At 44.9% G+C, this 20743-nt stretch overlaps 1 protein-coding gene across 1 annotated transcript in view; it reads left to right on the top strand.

The window, feature by feature from the left end:
• The window catches only part of LOC311266477 (potassium/sodium hyperpolarization-activated cyclic nucleotide-gated channel 2), a 40237-nt gene extending 20713 nt beyond the window's left edge, over positions 1 to 19524 (top strand). Inside the window, exons 5-8 of the mRNA XM_084368851.1 lie at positions 12093 to 12239; positions 12660 to 12900; positions 12986 to 13150; positions 13575 to 19524. Coding sequence (XP_084224977.1) covers positions 12093 to 12239; positions 12660 to 12900; positions 12986 to 13150; positions 13575 to 14527 — 1506 coding nt within the window. The 3' untranslated portion in view covers positions 14528 to 19524. The remainder of the gene's footprint in view (positions 1 to 12092; positions 12240 to 12659; positions 12901 to 12985; positions 13151 to 13574) is intronic.
• Positions 19525 to 20743: the final 1219 nt, after the last annotated feature.

Below are 20743 nucleotides of genomic sequence, written 5' to 3'. Positions count from 1 at the left end.
GTTAGCTGCTGGCAGCGGTCGGTGTTTACTATGAAACTGGAAGTGCTGACCGTGACGTGCAAGGTTTGCAAATGCTGCTGAAGATCAACTTCATCTAGTTTTGCAGTTTTTATCGTTGACAACTGACATGTTGTCGCAGCCTCGTGTTACCGCACATAGAAGATATCTGCAGATTTGAAGAGGATCTCTGGTATCGGAGGATTACTCACTCAATACCTGCTGATACCAGTTTGGGTTTCAGGATCTGTCGGGGACAAAAAGTTGGATGGGTTTCAACTGTGTGTTGATGTGTTTGTCGTGACTGACCCGCTGGTCTGTGGTCAGTTTTTAAAAAAATTCTCTTAGTTGATCAGAGCAGCGGGGCAGCTCATTAACTCGTGCATATATTCTGTTGTTTTCTTACATTATTGATTATTTGCCCCTGTTGAAATGTAAATCACTCTCTTGTATTCATGTATTCATAATGCAGGATTTGAATATCATGAATATGAATTTTGAAACGTGTAAAAGTGCAGCGCGAGGTCACACCGAAACCCTCTCCTTTTGCGTTACGACCTCAATCACACGCTCTCAGGTGCCGTTTAACCTCTCATATATATTATCGTCAGACAGCCTATCAGACATCTTTTTGACACGAGGACGGGGGGGGGGGATCGGAGCGGCGCTGCAGCAGTGGCCTGTAGTGGTAGCAGTGCAGCAGCCTCTCTGTTTCCAAGCAGAGTCTCGCTGGCTGGGGAGCAGGGGGAGTGTTGCTGGCTTTCAGCAGCCAATCGGAGGCTGCGGGTGTGTTCGGCCAGGTAGAGCCACGTCGCCAGGGGCTGGGCGTAAGTGTGTGTGTGTGTGTGTGTGTGTGGAGGAGGGGGTGCTGATGTGGGCGAGAGAGAAAGAGACATAGGGAAAGAGGAAGAGAGAGAGAGAGTGTGTGTGTGATATGATGTCCCCTCGGGCAGCGGTAGAATTGATGAGGCAGCAGACCTGTGTGTCCTGCCAATGTCATCCTGAAGGTGACGTAAGCAAACATGGCCGCCTCTCTCTCTCTCTCTCTCTCTCTGATCACTCACTCACCGGCTCTCACTCTACCTGCACTCTGTATCATCTGTTATGCGTCTTTAACTATCCCCCCTTTGCATTATCTCATCCCCTCTTTTTCTCTTCTTCTTAAATATCTCCCCCTTGATTTCCCCTCTCGTCTCCATCCCTCCCTCTGAATCTGGATTCCTCCCTCTCCTCTTCTTCCCCTCTCTCTATCCTCTCTGGTGGTGGTTGTCCTTGAGAGGTGCAGTGCTACTGCTAACTGTCTGCTACAGGGAGCAAAGAGAGGGGGAGGGGAAAACCTGTGGGAGACGGGAGGGCCCTGTTGTCGACACAAGTCCTGGTGCACTGCGAGACATTCGAGCGCTGTCTTCTTCACGTCGTCTCGGGCGGCCTCATGTCTGGCTAGCATCGCACGGAGCTGCCCAAAGGGGTTTCTTCAGCCATGTGGCCGGACACTTGGGGATAAATCATGTCCAATAAATGGTTTAGGAGACAACGAATCAGCAACTAAAGTGCTTACTGCTGCTCTTGTCTGTGCGCTGTGTCCTGGATGATGGGAGTTAAAAGGCTGGAGAGGAACCCATTGTGTTTGAGCAATGGTTTCTTCCACCGTGGGGGTCACGGAAACGAGCAAGCTGATGGTGGAAAGTTTTTTTCCCGTCAGTTGAATTTGCTCTTCAAGCAGCCTGAAAACTGACAACAACTTAAGTCCTAAGTTGTGTGTGTATAATCCTCAAACTGCCTGTATTTTTGAGGATAAATTGAGGAGAAACATTCATGCGTTCACATTAGAAATTAATGCTGTGTGCTCTGTGAGTATTCACTCTTATTCAGACATTTTCACCACCATCCCAGAGTATATATATATATATATATATATATATATATATTATTCTGCTGAGGGCAGGAAAGAGCATTTCCCCAGAACCCTCTTTCTGGCCAGTTGTCACATTTTCTCTTTTTCTTCTGCAGCTCTGTGAGGATTAGTATTTGAGCTGAAGATGTGTTTATTAAAAAAAAATATATAACTATAACGTGTAAGGCAGAAAAGTGCCAGCCGTGCCAGTGAGGCTGGTGCTGATGCTGCCGGCTGAATTCGCCACGCCTCCAGATAGGACTGTGAGTGACATTTTTATCATTTAGAGAGTGTTAGCGAAACACGTCTGCCGGCAGTCTGTTACAGCCCCACTGAGGCTCCAGCTAGCATTGTGTGGAGGTTTCCATTTCAGGGCCGGCAGTAATGTCAGACCCACAATCCGTCGCTGGTTAAATTTAAGGGAGAATTGTGCGTGGTGGCTTTGGTGCAGAGGCCTGCGAGTTATTTATACGTGGTGACAGTGCACACTGACACGCAGCAGAGGGGCAGATAGACCTATATAGGAAGAAGCACCTTCGAAAAACAATGCAAATGACAAATTCAGGCACGTGTTTCGAAAGTTACTCTTCACGGTTCATGTTTGTCGATACGCGACCTGCAAAACCTGCATGCTCGGCCCGTAGAAACACTCTTTGGTGCATCACATTCTGTGATTTTGACTTTGTGATTACTCCGTTTTATATAATCCACTGCGACGTCACCAGAAAATGCTGCATTAAAGGCCCTTCACACTCATGGTCCTCCCACACAGGTGTTTTCACTGATTTTGCCTGATGAGACCTCCTCTCATCCTGCATTCACACATCTCCAACAGAATTAGAAGTAAAAGGAAAAACCTCCCTTATTTCCGAGTTCACACAACATCCCAAGATGTTTCCCCCCCGCAGTTTCTTTTGTGGTGTTGTGTATTTGAAGACTTTTCTTAATATGCAGGTATAAACAAACCCTTCCTTTCACATCGTGTTAATATTGGTTTTCATTTAGATGCAACACACAGGGACGATGATGATGATAGCATGCTAATGTGGTTCTTTTTACCACGGAGAAATCGTCGCTGTCAGAATACCTAAAAAACTCGGGGGTGGTTTTTCCGGCTCTGATTTTGGTCTAACAACACGATGTGAACGCCGGCTGTGTGGGCATGTAGCACTGTGCTTGATTGACGTCTGTCTGACCCTTTGATAAGCTTTTGCTGCAGCTGTTCATGAGGGAGACGAAGCACCTTTATATCTCTTAGCGGCTCGTGAAGTAAGTTTGGGCTAATAAACCAGAATAAATGAAAACAACTGTGTGGGCATGTGTGGCCCCTTTACAGCGCTACATTTAACTCCCCATTCATTTGCTCAACGTGACTGAACTGTGTGGCTCTCTATATTCTCGTTGTATAAATGCACAGCGACATAATGAAAGCAGCAGAGAGGAAAGGACGCTGCGCTGCTGCAGTGAGTGCAAGGACAGTCAGTGACAGAGGTTAATGACAGAAAAACGCTGTATAATTTACAACTTTGTGGGTTGCTGTTGTTGTTGTGCTAGCTCCCACTGTTTGTACAACACGACGCACACTAGTTCCTGCCCCCCCTGCAGGTCTAAGTTAAATTTATACTCTGCCAAACCAAACAGCTCTATAGTGTGAAGTGTGAACATTAAATTCAAACCTTTACGTCAGTTAATGTCTTTTTATAATGCCACAATAATATTTGAGCTTGATTTTTTTAAGCACATAACACATCTGCACCTTCGTTCCTGTTTACAATCATTAACATAATGTCTCAGAAACTGAATTAAAATGTATTGTTGTGTGCACCTAAGTCAAGAAAGGTGCACCAGTGCAACCGGTGACAGAAGTTAGTCCTGCGTCATCCGACAGACGACTCGTTTGATCAACATGCGAGCTGCGTTCATTTCAATCACTCAGAAGCTGCTTTGGAAAAGTGTGGCACCACTTCCGGTTTAACTGTAAAGTGTGAATGAAATGTATTCAGACGATTTGTTGAGCAGAAATGTTGATTTGCCATCGTAGGAGAAACACAAGTGTAACTAATAACCTGCCTGATTGCACAACAGCAGAAACTAAAGTGAAACTAAAGCAGGTAACAGGAGTTCAGCCATTATTCATTTTTGTTCTCCACACCTGTGCTTTCACCACAAGTCAACACGTCAATGATAATTAATATTAAGTTCACATAATTGGAGAGTTTTATTTGTAAATCACATCATAAAGTCAGCAGTTTGTGTGGCAGTATGCATTATAAAGGCCACTTTACTCTTTTATTCACAACATTACTAATTTGAGAAAACTTTTCCTCGCGTCAAAATGAATTCAGAGAATGTAATTGGGAGGTTTTTCTTCTGACTTGAATGTGTTCATGAGCTTTTAGTCGTAACGCTGAAACACTGACACTACAAAGAAAGTTATATTTATCGGGGTAATGTGAATAAATAACTTTTCTTACTCTGGGTCACTCACTGCGGACACCAACTGATGGTTACAACCTGCCATATTACAAATTACATGTGAGCAAAAAATAGACATGCAATTAATTATTAAAAAGCTTCTCACCATCAACCAAACATTTACTCTTGTCCGCCATGTTTCTGCATCCCAGACGTTGATTAAACGTCCACATTCGGACCATATTCCTCTGGGTAACTGGCTTTCAACTGAGAAAATTGGATGTGGTTTCTTAGTCAGGCTCCAAAATGATGATACGCTCTTGTTTGCACATTAAAGATGATAAAAGGTTTTTTAAAGCACTAACAAATACAATTGCAGGGTCAGCGATCAAACCACCAATCTTCAAATCATTAACAGCCGCTTTGTTTCTGGTGTATGTAGCCTTTATTTATCTTTTTAGCTTGTGCATTTTTCTGTTCTGAGTAGTCAAAGCTGTCACACAGTCGCATCTGTCAACTCATGTCATCACAGCAGTGTCTTATTTACATTAATGTATAAAAATATTCTCATTACGATGTCCGGGAAGCTTCTCGTTGGCGGCTCACAGCTTATAATTCCACATTTATGACATTTTATATGACACATTAAATTATGTCTTCATGCAGGACACAGTTCAGCTACCGGTGCAGTGTGACTCTGGAGAAACAGCTTTAAATGAACTAACGTCGTCTCTCTTTCAACCTACGGATGAACAAATTATTAAAATGATGACACAACTTTGTGTTTTGTGCACGCTGATGTTGTAAGCGTATCTAAGCTGGTTGAAAAGAGGGCGAAAGGACATCTTGGACCAAGATATATGACTTTTGTTGCTGACTTTCTGAGTTGTTGTTCCATCTTGAAGGTGCGTTCACGTGAGTTCATCAAGTCAGCAACTCATTCTTCAGATTATTCCAACACCGCACACGATGACAGACCTTTCAATCACGTGCTGTGTGTTCAGGCTTCCCTTTAAATCCCAGGTTGTGCCTTTAAGACACGCAGCAGACGGTAGACTAGTCATACACCTTTTGCATCAATAATCAGCTCTTAATGGCCTCACGGGGAGTTAAGAGACTAATCTCAGTCAGCAAGACAGAGAGCAGACAGCAGTCTGAGCTCTCTGCCGTGATGTGCACAGGACAGGATACAAGATTGTTTTCTTCCTCCTCCTCCTCCTCCTCCTCCTCTCTGTGCCGCTGCCACCATCAACAACGGTGATCTATCTTCTCTTAGCCAGACTGCTTGTCACTGATCGCTCCAATTATCCACAACCAGGCTGACTTTGCAAACATAGTGGCCAAAGAGATTCCTGCGCCAGCGTCTACAACAAAAACAGCGTCCCTTCGGTTGTGCCAAACGATACTCGCCGCTCTGTTCGAGAGAGCGTCAGATGAACAAACCCTTATCAGCCGGGCTCCTTTGGTCGTCGCTCCCTTTGACTGAATTATGGGATTTTCAGTGTTTCCTTTAGAAGCCTCATTTCATTTAATGAGACTTTGTACTGTGTGAGACCCCACAGTGTGTTGTTCCTCCCTGTGTACACATCGCCGAGTTGAAGACAGACCAGACAAGCTCTGACTTACCACTATCTGATCTGCTTCTCTATGGTGAATGTGCTTCATAATATAATGAGGCGATTTTGCAGCGAATTAAGTGAATGAATTATACATCCACATGGCCGTTTGGGATGAACCCGAATTAGACTTTCCAATGGTTGGGAAGTTGTGGGAGGAATGAGGAGAGGAGAGGAGGAGAGGAAAAGAAAGGGTAAGAGAGGAGAGCCAAAGGGAAGGAAAGAAAGGAAAAGAGGGGGCAAGAAAGTAAATGAAAGGAAAGGAGAGGCAACGAAAAGGAGTAGATGGGAAAGGAAAGGAGAGGAGAGGAGAGGAGAGGAGGGGAGTGGAAAGAAAATGATAGGATATAAGACGAAAGGAAAGGAAAGGAAAGGAAGGGAAGCCACAGTAAGGGGTGAAATGAAAAAGGAAGTGCACCAAAGGTAAGGCAAGACAAACTAATGGAAAGGAGGAGAGGAGAGTCAAATAGAAGGAAAGGAAAGGAAAGGTATTGAATGGAAAGGAGAGGAAGGTAACAGAAATGACAGGATGAGAGGAGACGAGAGGGGAGGAGAGGAAAGGAGAGGAGGACGGAGGAGAGGGGAGGAGAGGGGAGAGTCATCCAAAGGAAAGGAAAGGAAAGGAAATGATAGGATGTAAGACAAAAGGAAAGGGGAGAAGAGTAGAGGCAGAGGAAAAGGGAAGATGGAGAAGGAAACGAATAGGAAGGACGGCTAAACAAAACAAAACCAAGAACTAAACAAACGAAAGGAAAGGAAAGAAAAGAGTAAATAAGGGGGATATCTGGTAAATATCTGGTTATGTTGGGTCAGCAGTTATCGGGATGAAAAGTGGAAAATATGATCAAAGTGAAAAACAAAACTCTGAACAACAAAATCACAAAAAGCAGCAGTTTAGATGACAAAATGTCAGAGAGGCGTTTTGCTGCCGCACACACGGTCATCAAAGTGACACAAAATGGATGTCACTTCAACTCTTATTTGGGTGTTTGTCAGTCCTGTGGGCGACGTGACGCGCCGGACAAACGCTCGCCTGCTCCCCTCTCCGCTGTGACACTGGAGTGATTCGAGGTTGGCCTGCCGATGATCGATATGGCTCGCTGCGACTCGGCCTCTCAAAGTCGAGGCTTTAAAAGCCACTGTCTAAGAACAATCAGATAGGCTTTCGCTGCCTCATTCATTCGCATTTTTAGCCGTGTCACAATCTGCCGGAACAAGCTTTGTGTCGAACAACAGCTGCTCGGCCGCTGCGTCTCTGCGGGGGGCGCGAGGTTTTCCCCACACCTGCACTTTGTTCACAATCAGCACTTCTATCCTATGAAAGGCACACCAGCTGCAGCGCTCGCTCTGACACGTCGGGTAAAGAGTTGTGACACGGGGTCATCTCTTCAGGCCACTCTCCATCTGCAGATGTCAGGAAGCAGAGTCAGTCATGCAGGTGAAACTTTGTCGTTGTGTAACTCCTTCAGAGGAGCTGCCCCACCGCCGGGGAGACGTTTCCTTACGTCGATGCTGAATTATTTAAATGGTTGCATGTTGGGTTTATTTATGTTTATGTTAAATGGCAGAAGGAAGCGGAGTGGGTATCAGTCAGGAGCACTGGGCAGAGCGACAACACTGTGTGGTGACCCAACATCCCCTCTGCAGAGACCGTGTGTGGTGTGACTCTAGTGGGGGACGTTAAAACCTACAGACAGACAAGAATTTGCTTCCACTGTTTTGGCTCTGTAATCCACCACATTGGATTTGAAACAGAGCAGGAAGCACGAGGCTTTAAGCTTTTACCACCTACTGCTCCTCATGTGAGACGGAGGCATTACGTAGACTTATGACAGCCGTCTGCGGCTCAGACTCTTTGCTTTTCAGTCAAAAGCGGCCACACACAGCTGTAGACATGCTAGCAGCTCTGCGAGGCTGCGTTTCCAGACAACTCGGAAGTCAAAAAGTCAACCTCCTACTCGGAAAAAGTACAACTGAGCACCACTCAGAGTCAGAAGTTTTACTTGTAAACCCCGATTTCACGAAGAAGCAGTTGTCTGACGTCACACAAGGCAGCACACATGAAGAGGGGGTTGGGTTGTATATTGTGTATTTGTATCAGGCTATAAAATGGGATATTTAGATACGCTTTCAAGTATGGAAGTGCTGGAAGATAAAATGTGTAATGGCGTACCTCATCTGTGGTTTTACCTTCCCTGTTTGGTTTAAATAAGCAAAGAGAAGGCTGTTTTTTGTTTCTATTGGTGGCGTGCACCTGTACACTTGTAACCCAGCATTAGCCACAGCAGCTACCATGTTGATGTTTAGCAGGTAGTATTTAACACGGTCACAAGCTCAACATGTCTGTCACGATAAAACAAAGGGGACCCAAACACTACACACACAGGCAGGCAGGCAGGTAACCTGAACCAAAAGCGAGCTTTATTAACATAAAGCTGATAATCCAAAATCCAAAAATAGAAGCAACAAAAGGCAGACAGCAGAAGAGTTGAAAATCAAGAGCAAAAGCAAACAAAGCACAAACCAGAAATAACACAAGGAAGCAGGAACCAAAAGCAGGAAACACACCATGAGACGATGGGACAGGGAGACACAGGAACACAAGGGGACGACAGAAAAGGGGAAACAGGGACTTCAACACACAAGAGGTGATTAACTAACAAAACGCAGGTGAGGAGTGAAAAGGGCGGGAAAACAAACAAAAGGAGGAAATGAAAAGCAAAACACGACACACGATGACATGATGCTAACATCTTGTAGTTGGTGCAAAAGAAGAACTTTAAGCTTTTAGCCGGTTGGTTTTGGTCACGTATTGGACAAACAAACAAACTTTAAATTATGGTGTCTACCTTCCTTAAAAGCTGAAAAGTGTTTCACTCTCACTGACAGATCACAAAATGGCAGTTCAGCAGATTATTAATTCCTTTAACGACTCCACCGGTTTCAAAAAGAAGTCTGGTTGTGTGTAAGCTTATGAGAAAATGACCCTACTTCTCAGTGAGCACCTTCCTAATGAGATCACTCAAGCTCTTTTCAAGTCTTCATCAATACAGAGTGATGTTCATTTAGTAAATTATGGTCCGTTTTAGACGATAAAGCAGGATCTGTCACCACCACATTGTCCCCAGCTCCACCCTCTCCTCCCAAATATGGTCACTTCTGGCTCCACAGACCAAGATGGCGACGGCCGTAACGCCAATTTCACGCCAGTGGGTGACAGAAAAAGGGTTTCATTGGTAACATATTGGGTGAGCATTGTTAGACTTGAAGCCCTTTAGTCAACAGGATAATGTTCCCAAACATTCTTTAGTCCGTGTCAAGTGTCAAGTGAGCACGTTTCATTTGCTGGAGACCAGACCGAACTTAAAAAGTGGCTGAAACAAGCAAGAACCGAAGAAAGCTGCAGTACCAACCTGGCAGAGCGTCACCGAGGAGGATGCCAAGCGTCTGCTGATGTACACAGGTCAGAGAGTCCAGCCGGCAACTGAGAGCAAAAGATTTGCCACCATATGAAACAAGGACGACTGTTGACTCATTACTTTCTGTCTGATAAAACTGAAGCACTGTGTTTAAAAAAACAATATACAGGTCATCCGATGTGGATGTAATCACACTCAAATTAAAGCTAAGAGTCAGCACTTTATCCCCAAAGGTTTTATTTCATATCAGATCCAGCGTGCTGAAATAAAGAGCCAACAATGCAACAACATATTCCTGATGGACCGCGCTGCAAATACTGTAGTTCAGTTAACTTAGTTTCTGATGTTAATTTGAGCATTATTATGTAAAATCTGGAGCTGGAATTACATTACAGTCGGGGTATGTAGGTTGTTTCTTAGCTCAAAATGTGAGTTAGTGTACTGCTGTAATGAAGCCAGCAGAGCAGGGATTTCATCGGCCCTGTACTGCAGGATCGTCCCCGTGTACACAAGCATTCACTTATGTATGACTAGAAATCTTTGTTTGACAAATACGTCTCTCTTTTGCAAACAAGGCGCCAGTCTGTCTGTCTCGGAGTACAAACAATGTCCAATTCAGGCGTTTATCTGATGCTGCTGAGAGCGTGCGAGCAGGTGGACCCTCGTTGTTTTCCTCGGGGCCTCTGGGCAGGACGCAATATTGTCTGAAGCAGAAGTAAACCTGGGTCCTTCCGGTCTCGGGGCGGTCTCGCCACTCCAAAGCCAACCTGCTGAAGACTGTCAGGAGATCATCACTTGATGCCAGCTGACAGTTTTTGCACACGGTACAGTTTCAGCCCCGATGGGATCGAGGCGGTGTGGATGATGACTTCCTCAGTCCCTGGAAGTTGTGAGTACACAGTAGGTGCCGGACCGCCGAGCTGTCTCTCAAAGTTGGGTGTCGGACAGCTTTATGTCTTTTGAAGCTTTTCCATTTTAGTTGAAGCGCACACAGACTGACAGCAGAGCACAAGGAGAAACCTTCATCTCCCAACACTTTACTGTCTGTTCTGTTTATCGGCACATCTATCAGCCTCTGTCCTCGACGCGGCGTGGATTCTTGGTTTTCTCAGTGTTCGCTCTGGATGGATTGAGATTAGCATATCTTAACAATGGAAGCTGATTGTTTGTGTTGTTGTCGCGTCACTTTCTATCGATCTGGCATTGATTAACTTCTAGGTAGCATTGATTGGGAGGGGGGGCGAGTGTGGTCATTTCAGTTGACAGCTGAAGGACGTGCACTGTTTTGTGAGGTTGTTTTTTTTTTTGTTTTGTTGACTCACTGGTTCATTCTCAGAGAAATACCTTGTTTGTTTTCTTTGATACGCTGAAATCCCTTTTGGAAGCTGTAGTTTGTGTTTGTAATATTTTGTCCACCCGAAAACAAAACACTAGAAAACACCTCTGAGGATAGAAGTACAATTTAATAGCGCTATAAACTACAGCCTTCAAAATGCCCATAAATTTGAACCAGCCCCTCTGTGCATCAGTTTCTTTTTAACCTTCATGAAGGAGGATTTATTGCCGGGCTGGAAATAAATGTGTTACTTTTTATTGAATTTCAACTCAAAGAATATATTTTTTCTGTGCTTTTAAGATACATCCTAAAATATGACCTGCATACTTTTTGTATGTCAACTCAATTCCTGCTCGTGTGTTAAGTGTGAACACACAATCGGATCCCTCGTGCTTTAAAACATGTGTAACCAGGGACGTGGGGAAGTCAGACACAGTTGGATGTGCTGAGGGGTCAGTCTATTTAATGACGTCATAGTAAATGGTGTGTGACGGTCATGTTTTTTGTGTTCATTTGAACGGTCAGGATAACATGTAACTAACCGTTATTAACAACAATTAACATCAATTTGAGAACATGTTGCACTAAAACAGACGGCGAACTGGAACACCAACATAATTTTCGGTCAAAGCAGCCAAATCAGCTGCAGTCAACAACAGCAAGGAGACGAAGAGGGAAAGAAATTCCCCAGACTCCCTTATATAATCGCTCAATTGTGTGAGTTGTTGCGTTAGGAGAAACTTCATAAACGTTGTGAAACGCTGTTTCTGACAAATTCGTAATTATTTGGGCTTTCTTGTAAATTCGGCATTCATTATAGCCCCACTCAGTGCGTAATCAGTTGCACCAACCTTCAAGGTTTGTGGGTGACGTTTTCTTTTCTGTCTATAACTCTTAGTCCCAAGCCCATGTGAAGATGTAAGTCCTCAAAAGATGGTCAAAAACATATAATTTCATATTATAAAAAGGCTCAATAATTACCTGAAAGAGCTGGGCACTGTAGTTTGCAGCAATTGTTTCTCAAACAGGAGTAAAAAGTGCTTTATTTGGGAACTGTTTTCAACTGCGGAGGAAGACACATTTAGCTCTTTAGTGAATATTCACCAGCAGCAGGAACGTATATACAGGATTAACTTCAGACAAACTGCAGTGCCCATTGTTATCATAACGGAGCAACTGTATGTCTCGATGATGTGTTTTCTATATTTTTTTGGACAACGATCGAGCTCTTTGCCACAGATGAATAAGCTCTATAAGGCTTTGACGACACAGACAATACTTGTCGGTATCAATGCATTGTTGGTTTTGGTCTGCTAGCAGTGACAATACAATTAAACATTGTTGCAGTTGAAAAGATGTTTTCAAAATTGTTCCATGCAGTGTATTAACAGAACATTATCTCTGTCTGTTCTCAGTACAAACAAGTGGAGCAGTACATGTCCTTCCACAAGCTGCCGGCCGACTTCCGACAGAAGATCCACGACTATTATGAGCACAGATACCAGGGCAAGATGTTTGACGAGGAGAGCATTTTGGGAGAACTCAGCGAGCCTCTCAGAGAGGTAAGACATAAACACAAAATAAGACACACTCTTTTTTACATATAAGTATCAATGCTCCAGTCTCTTTAAGCCCCCCCACTCCCAAAAAGCCCAGCCTGCTACGATTGGTCAGCTGTCACAGGTCTGAGCAGGCACCGCCCACTGCGTATCCGCATCAGCAACATCACAACCTCATGGAAGTGCTGACAGCTCGTTTGAAGGCAGAGTTTCTGAATACGGGCGTCTGCATTTCTCCATGTATTGACTTTTTTGATATGATCTGCTTATAATCCAAAAAGACATGGAAATAGACCTTTAATGCTTAAATCCTTGGATGAACTATTTATGCGAGACACCCGACAGCAGTGCAGCACCTCAGTTGCACGTTTGAGAGACATTTCTCTCGTCCTTAAACGCACCGAACAATGTGTCCTTCCGCAGGAAATCGTCAACTTCAACTGTCGCAAGCTGGTGGCGTCCATGCCGCTGTTTGCCAACGCGGAGCCGAACTTTGTGACGGCCATGTTGACCAAGCTGCGCTTTGAGGTATTCCAGCCGCACGATTACATCATAAGAGAGGGCACCATCGGGAAGAAAATGTACTTCATTCAGCACGGAGTCTGCAGCGTCATCACTAAGGGCACTCTGGCAATGAAACTCTCCGATGGCTCTTATTTTGGCGGTAGGATACAGTTTGTGGTTTTTACACTTGGTTTTTCTGGCGATTGCTACTTTCGGCTGTTTGACTTTCTCCTCCCTCGTTTCAGAGATCTGCTTATTGACGAGGGGTCGGCGAACGGCCAGCGTGCGAGCAGAGACTTACTGTCGGCTCTACTCTCTGTCTGTCGACCACTTCAATGAGGTGCTGGAAGAATATCCCATGATGAGACGAGCCTTCGAGACCGTTGCCATTGACCGTCTGGACCGCATAGGTAACAGGGCTGACGCGTGGGCACATTTATGCACTCAACCAGTCATACAGTAAAAAGATAAACACACTCAGATAAACCCGACATACAGATAATGAAATAATATTGAATTTTGAAGATGTTTCCAGAATATTAATGTTGAAATAGGCAGTAAAATGAGCTGTGCTGTTCCCTCAGAATGACACAGGACACTGTAACAGTAGATGAGAGTACAGGGTGACACATCCATTTTCCTCCGGGCTTGTTCTGCTAGAGGATGTACCTGGTGTGAAGGACATCACATGCTATATCTAACTCATATTGTTCTTCCTTTCCAAATCCTCTTGTTTCCATAAATGTATGCTTTGTTCTGCTCCGTGTCCTCTCTGTCCTGTCCTTTCTCATTTCTCTCTGTCGCTGTTTAACAATCGTTTATTTCTCCCTGCAGGTAAAAAGAACTCCATCCTGATGCACAAGGTTCAGCACGATCTCAACTCTGGTGTCTTCAACAACCAGGAGAACGAGATGATCCAGGAGATTGTCAAGTATGACCGTGAGATGGTGAAGCTGGTGGACCTGCAGCGGCCGCGGGCCATGTCTATGACGCCTTCCATCGGCGGTATCTTTGCTCCTCCCGGCCAGCCGCCGACAGGCTCAGCTATCGCCACTCTACAGCAGGCTGTGGCCATGAGCTTTTGTCCTCAAATGGCGAGTCCCCTGGTGGGTCCAGGGACTCTGCAGTCTCCTCGTATGGTGCGAAGGTTCCAGGTGATGCAGAACCTCGCCAGCCCCGTCTCCATGTCTCCTCTTCAGTCTCAACCCCCTCAGGCGTTCGGAGGGGCGTTTGGATCTGCAATCTCCAGCCCGCCTGTCCAAAGCCCGCTTGCAGCTTCAGGAGGACGGACTTTCCAGTACATGGCGAGCGCAGGACCTTCTGGTTCCCAGTTGTCCCTAGTACAGCACCATGCACCCAGTCCCACACAGACCCAGCAGAGGCCTGCCTCACACAAGAGCACCCACTCCCTTCATACAGGTAGCTTGAGCCAGGATACCCGGGCCCTGTCTGCCTCCCAGCCTTCACTCCCCCAGGACGGAGCACCACAAGCTGCCTCAGCAGCCCCCAGCCCTCCACCATCCACCCGAACCTCCAACAACTCCATCGGTCCCCCTCAGCCCCCTCACCCCAGCCTGCCAGGGCCTTCGGGGGTGGGGAGATCGGCGGGAGCTCAACAGAGGGTGGCCTTTGCCTCCACACCTCCTCCAGGTGGACCTGCTGGAATGGGGGCAGTAGCAGCAGCTGCTGGATCAGGACCTCCGGACTCTGGAGTTCCCAAGAAAGATTCAATTGTCAGCCTTCCAGAGCTAGACTCTGCCAGATCCCGGCTGTCTTCCAACTTGTGACCCTGGTAGAGTTCAGGAAAGAGGCCTTTTTTGTAGGAGAATCTGTTTGTTTTAGGTCAGCCCAGCTGATCTGTCAGCCTGCTAAACGACCAATCAGCTACCGCCGACGCCACCAGTCATTCGACCTGGATGCACTGTGTGCTGGTGTCCGGAGAAGGAAAAGAGCAACTCAAAGTCTTGAGACACTTTGGCTAGGAGGAGTCTATACAATTAAACTAGTATAACTTTAGGTTGAACTGGTCTAGTCTACTGTGCCAGCACCTTTAGTCTTAGTATCACCCCTTACACTCTGCTTCCAAACACCTACTGTATATCGCTGTCTTTACTGTAAAGATATGAAGAAAAGTACGATTAATGTAACTATTGCATACTGTGTAGAATCCATGCAATGCAATCTAGCAGGAGCTGGACTTAAAAATGAAAAATCAGGGACTTGAGGTCAAATGACAATGACATTTTAAGCGTTCAAAAAGTGTTTTGAGTGTAATTTTTCCGTATAAGCTGTCGTAGCAAAAGAACACATTGCTCTTCATATTGTTTAAAATAGTAGTGAAAATAGTGTTTTAGACCGCTGGTCGATCTTACATCGATGTGTAAATAGTTGACGAAAAAAGTACGGAGGGATATTATATTCATTGTATCTACCCAAACCAAAGTTGAGCTTGAACACAAAGTCTGGTTGTGTCTGTATCAACTAAAAAAGAAACATAGAAGAAAATGCCATTTATTTAACTGCCTTGATTCAACGTTAGAAGCCATATATTTGGTTTGTGTGTATGTATATGTGGGTGTAAGTTTGTGTGCGTGAGTTTGTTGGTACGTTTCGGTTCTATTTTCAGAGAATGGACTCACACACTCTCTACACTGCTTTGTCCGGCGTGATTGGTTTGACGTGCTGACGGTGGCCCTGACCCGTTCTCACGAAACACCTGGAAGGCGGTCAGCTGTTTGGTCAGCGCACTGATTGTAACCCTGAAGGCAAAAGGTGGTTAAATAATCTGAGCTTTATCGAAAGGAAACATTTGTGAACAACCCATACTGTATACTTGCTTGTTTTGTCTAGGTTTATTGATTAACACATGCAATATAATTCTGCAATACTCTACCCCGCCTATATATAAATATATATGAATATAAATATCTATACATATGCTGTACAGGAAAGTGAACTTGTTTCTTTTTCCTTTTGTTTTCATTTTTTAATGTGAAATCTTAAAGAATCCAGCAGCTATTGTGGCTTCACTTGAGGTATTGTAATCCAGTGACCATGTTGTTACCTTAACCAAAAATGTTTGAGGGAATGAGAGGACGTGCAGTGTCATTTTTCGTAAAAAAAAATACAAAAAAAAACCGGACGGGACAAAACTGGTTTAGAGTCACAGGAGGAATCCACGCTTTGAGTTCAGCAAGTCAGACCCTCAAAAAAACGTCACTTTAAAGCCCATTTGAAGATATTAAAAATTGTATACGGGGGAGTTCGGGGTGTTCGACACGGGGGGCGAAAAAAGCCTCACTTGTAAAAAAACAAAACAACTCTTCAAAGTCTCCACATGCCCCTTATCACCCAAAACTCTCATGAATGTCTCAACATTTAGATCCACGACAACAATCCTATCGTTCAAAATTTTTGGGATCGGGCTTTGGTTACATTTGTTCTAAATATTCTGATCCTGCTGAACCTAAAAGCCTTCTCTTGCTGAATGTATGCCATACGAGAAGGAAGACAGCTAATCAGATATAAACTGCCATGTAAATAAAGGGACAGAGATTTAAAAAGGCTTTTATGATGCAAGGGGGTTGTGGGCATTTGCTGTATGTGTTGCTGAATGTCTGTGCGATCTTTTTAGGTTCGATGATGCTTCTCTGGGTAGAACGTTGCTGTATTTAACCTGTACGCTACACCCCCACCTCCCCTCCTTACACCATAATCCACCGAGAGGATACCGTTTTCATTTTTTAAGTTAATTAATCGACGAGGGCGTGAGACGAGGGCGAGTCGTAACCACTTTGAACTCCGCGGTCCGACGCGAGCACCGAGGACATTCAGTTAAAGCACCTTCTGTTGCACTTCGACCTTGTAATCAAATTGAAAATCAATTGCTCTATTCTCTTAAAACGGTTGCAGTACTTCTCCTGGACCCATTATCTGGTTAAACTGTAGGACGAAAAAAATGAATCCAATCGGGACGGAAAATAGGCAGCTGATTCAATGTGTTAAACAAACACGGCGTCCAACTTTTTTTTTTTTTTCTCAGCTCTGAGCATCGATCCGGAGCCAAACTGTAAAATCAATGCGATGGACATTTCACTCAGGTTTGCTACCTTTCCAGAGAGATGTATTGATCGCCGCAGCGTGGCTTTCCATCGATTTATGTAGACTTGTCTCTCCTCCCATAATCAACTTGTTGATTTTACCATGCTGGAAGATTCCCCTTGAATTTTGATTGGCTTAGAAAAACAAGGAGGACCTAATGGAGTTACAGCCTTTAGATTGTCACTCGTACAACTCGCTGCCCGTTTGGTTTTGATCACTTTTCCCTGAGAGGCTGTTTAAATCTTGAAACAAGGTGTAGGTGATTGTTTTTATCCAAGGGCTTCATTATATGGCTTGTAAACATGGTTCATTGTTCCTGTAGAGTAGCCACACACTCTTTCCACTTTCTGTTCCGTCGGTAACATGCACTAAACCTCGTTCTTTGTCCTACCCGGGTCACAGTGCTGCAACCCGCTTCATCAGCAACACGGGAACTTTGTATTGCTTTTTTCCTATGGGAAAGGTACATGCCAAAATGCCAATGCGATTGTGAATGAACCGAGTCCATTTTGAGTCAATAGCTGTTGTGTGCTTCAATACTGTTCCAGTGCAATCAATTGGTCCTCTTCCCTATTCCTTTGTGCTAATACCAGAGTTTGCCCTATTAAGCTGCTATCAGGACTGTGCTGATATTATTTGAATGAGTCCACAGTCAGTGAGAGCAAGATGGAAGGAGAGCTGAAGAGCTAACGTTTCAGGCAATATCAGGCACCGTCTCTATTTCATTGCATCCATCAAGTAAGATACTGTAGTGTGTAATCCACTCCCGCTCAAAGGTTGGCATCCCGGACACTTTGATCAGTACCACTCTGCTTCAACCCTCGGCCATGAGGCTGATACAGCCCGGGCAAAGCACGTACTTCTGTCAGTTATCTGTTTTGTGTCTGTGTCACAAGTGTGTTCAGTCAGTCGGCGTCCAGCCACTGTCGGCATGTGTGTGTGATATGGCGCTGTATTTGCCTGATGACGGGGGGTTCAAAGTGCGATTGTTTAACGGTTCTTCTTCTGGACCTTGCTGTGAAGTTGGGATTGAAATCCCTCATACATGTTTGACACTGACTGACAATTATTGAGAGTCTCTAAGTTTCAAACCTCTCATTCTTGCTGTACCAGATATTAAGGGTACTGAATGCCTTGGTGTTGATATGTTAGCAAATCAGGGTATTATTTTTTTTGTTTGTAAAAGTGTCTTTGATTTATTGGTATTTTTTTGTTTGGTTCTTGTTTATTGCAATGTGCCCCATGCACATGGACTGTATATACCTTGTGCCTAGTATATCTAGTTTCCACATAGTCTATTTTTGTGGTATGTATGTGCCTGTAAAAATGCAAATATGTGTTTTTATTTTCAACTTGCAATATATGTAAAAAACGTTAGATGAAGACTAGTATTGCTGAATTTAAATGACAATGTCAGTATATATAATTTTCCCTGATTTGGGAAACACAAAATTGCACATTTTTGTTGGTTTGAGCCTTCCAACACCATGCGCGCTGTACTCTGTACTTTCATGTTCTGTACATATGGTATACACAGAGATGTGGGGCACATTGTTGTGTTTGACCACAACCTGATGTATCAAAAACATTTTCTACAGTGAGAGGGTGAGCTCTGACAGGCTTCTGGTGGATATCGGCAGTCTAGACGTTAGCTTAGATGACCTGCTCGCTGCGCAGAGCCAAAAATTAAACAAAGAAAAATGATCTATAAAAATGGTGGCGATGCCTGCACAATATCAAAAGAGAAACATAACTAGGATGTGCACATGCTGGAAAAATCTTCCTCAAACCATAGTGTTGCACAGGTCTTTAAACTCTGATGCTGGTTGCACACTGATCTGGTGTTTACCATTTAAAAAAAAAAAGAAAAAAGAAAAAAAGATCTCTCCAAGGCTGAATTTGGCTCCGGAGCCTCAGCAGTCACAAGCTCGACTCCCGGTTGAGTTACCTTGACAGGAAACAGCAGAGTGCATGCTCGTATTTTTCTTATCTAAGCAGAGTTCTGTGTACGATTCTTAGTGGGACCTTCAAATCTAGACACTGTCGTGTACCAACTACTGTACAATGATTTTATTTAGTCTAACAGTTAAACCTTTGTGTCGTAGCTACTGTAGCCTGCTTAGCTTACCTAAGCCTTCTCTCTGCTTCAGGACTCTGTGTATTGTGTGCTTGAGTTTGTGTGTGCGTGTGTGTGTTCCTGTGCCTTTCCTTCTATAATGTTGGTCCCACTTGAGAATATGATGCCATTTAGGGGGTTTGAAACCCAGGTGAAGCTGAGAGAGACGCCAGCACAAGCTGGAAAGTGTTACACGGTCACAACTCCACTTAAAAAAAAAAAACAACCTCCCAGACACTGTAATGCTCCTATAAACGACTCTAGCACATCTCTAGACTTAGTAGCATTCCACGGCATGCACGAGCGGCTCGGTGTGGGCATCCAGACACACTTTACCAGCACCATGTAGACAACAGCACAGATATCTGACACAGCATGTGTCCTCTCTCTCTCTTTTCTCTCTCTCTGGAGTCCAATCTGCAACCATCTCAGGCTGTGCTCGGCTTCTGCTCTTTAACGAAAAGTATTTCAGAACGCCAGCTCTGTCTAAGTTGATGTCTACAGTCCAGGGACAAATCAGCTCCCAGCCCGAGCCGCAGCACTTCCAAAATCGATCTCAAAGGATCAGGGAGGTTGGGGGTGGGGTGGGGGGGGGGATTACTTGGGATGCTGGTGATATTTGTCGCCGTCCAGTCCTTTCAGACTGAGATGCACAGCTGGCGGCGAGGGCGGCGGGGCTGATTTGAGCCTGCGTCCAAAAGGCTGTCTTGTCCACCACCTCTGCTGGCCGAGAACACAGAGCCACACCCTGGTCTCTCTCAATAAGCTGGTCTGTCAGTCAGTGGCAATGTCGTTTAAGCGTTCGTAAAAAGACGATACATTGTTGTGCAATAAAAAGATGAGCGCATTGGCATACTTATCTCTGTGTGTGCATTTTTATTCATCGCTGTGTCTCTGTTGGTGTGAACATTTCACGTACCTCCTGGAGTTACATCTGTAGCTGCAAACATGTGCGCACACACACACACACACACACACACACCTCAACCTTGTAAATCAGCCAGCAACCCCTCCACCCTTGTTCTGCCCCACGTTAGATGAGATCTCTCTCTCTCTCTCTCTCTCTCTGCAGACAGGGGCTCTGCTGCATCCCTGATGAGATGTCTGAGCTCAGTCTAAGAGCTTTCCACTGTGTGTGCATGCATGTGTGTGTGTGTAGCAAGTGTATTTATTCCTGTACCTAGGAGCGCGTGCGTGCACATGCGAGCCCTAGTTTTGTATTTGTCTGGTACGGAGAGAGAGTAAATGAACCAGTGGCATGAGTGTATGTGTGTGTGTGTGTGTGAAAGGGTGGGTGGATGTGTGCGTCAGAGATGAGGGCAGTCCAAGGACACACTCCTCTGGCAGCCTGGGAGCAGCACCCACCCGTTCCCTCTCCGTCTATTTCCTTTCCTTTCCTTTCTCACACACACACACACACTAACACACACACTGGTGTCTGGATCCTCAGTGATTATGCATGGCACACTGAGATAGAAAGATTAAAATTACATGCAAGGTGAGGTTTCGACACAGAGCTTCACACCAGTCATGTTGCCTCCTCATGCGGCTGGTACAAATGTGGGTGAGGCCATCCGCAGTGCGTGTACGTAGTTTTACCTTGACGTAACATAATGTCCTCTCTCTCTCTTCAGCTCTATTGACACACACACACACACACACACACACACACACACACACACACACACACACACTCTTCCTCTCTCTATCCATTTCATTGTAATTCAATGAGGAAGCAATGTACTGATAGTGGCTGCAGGCAGATACTACACCAAGTTGTGAAGCT

The sequence above is a fragment of the Pagrus pagrus genome (assembly GCF_965226575.1).
Source record: "Pagrus pagrus genome assembly, chromosome: 12".
NCBI lineage: Eukaryota > Metazoa > Chordata > Actinopteri > Spariformes > Sparidae > Pagrus > Pagrus pagrus.
Note: the sequence above shows the minus strand (reverse complement) of the source record. Positions and strands in the feature narration are given on the sequence as shown.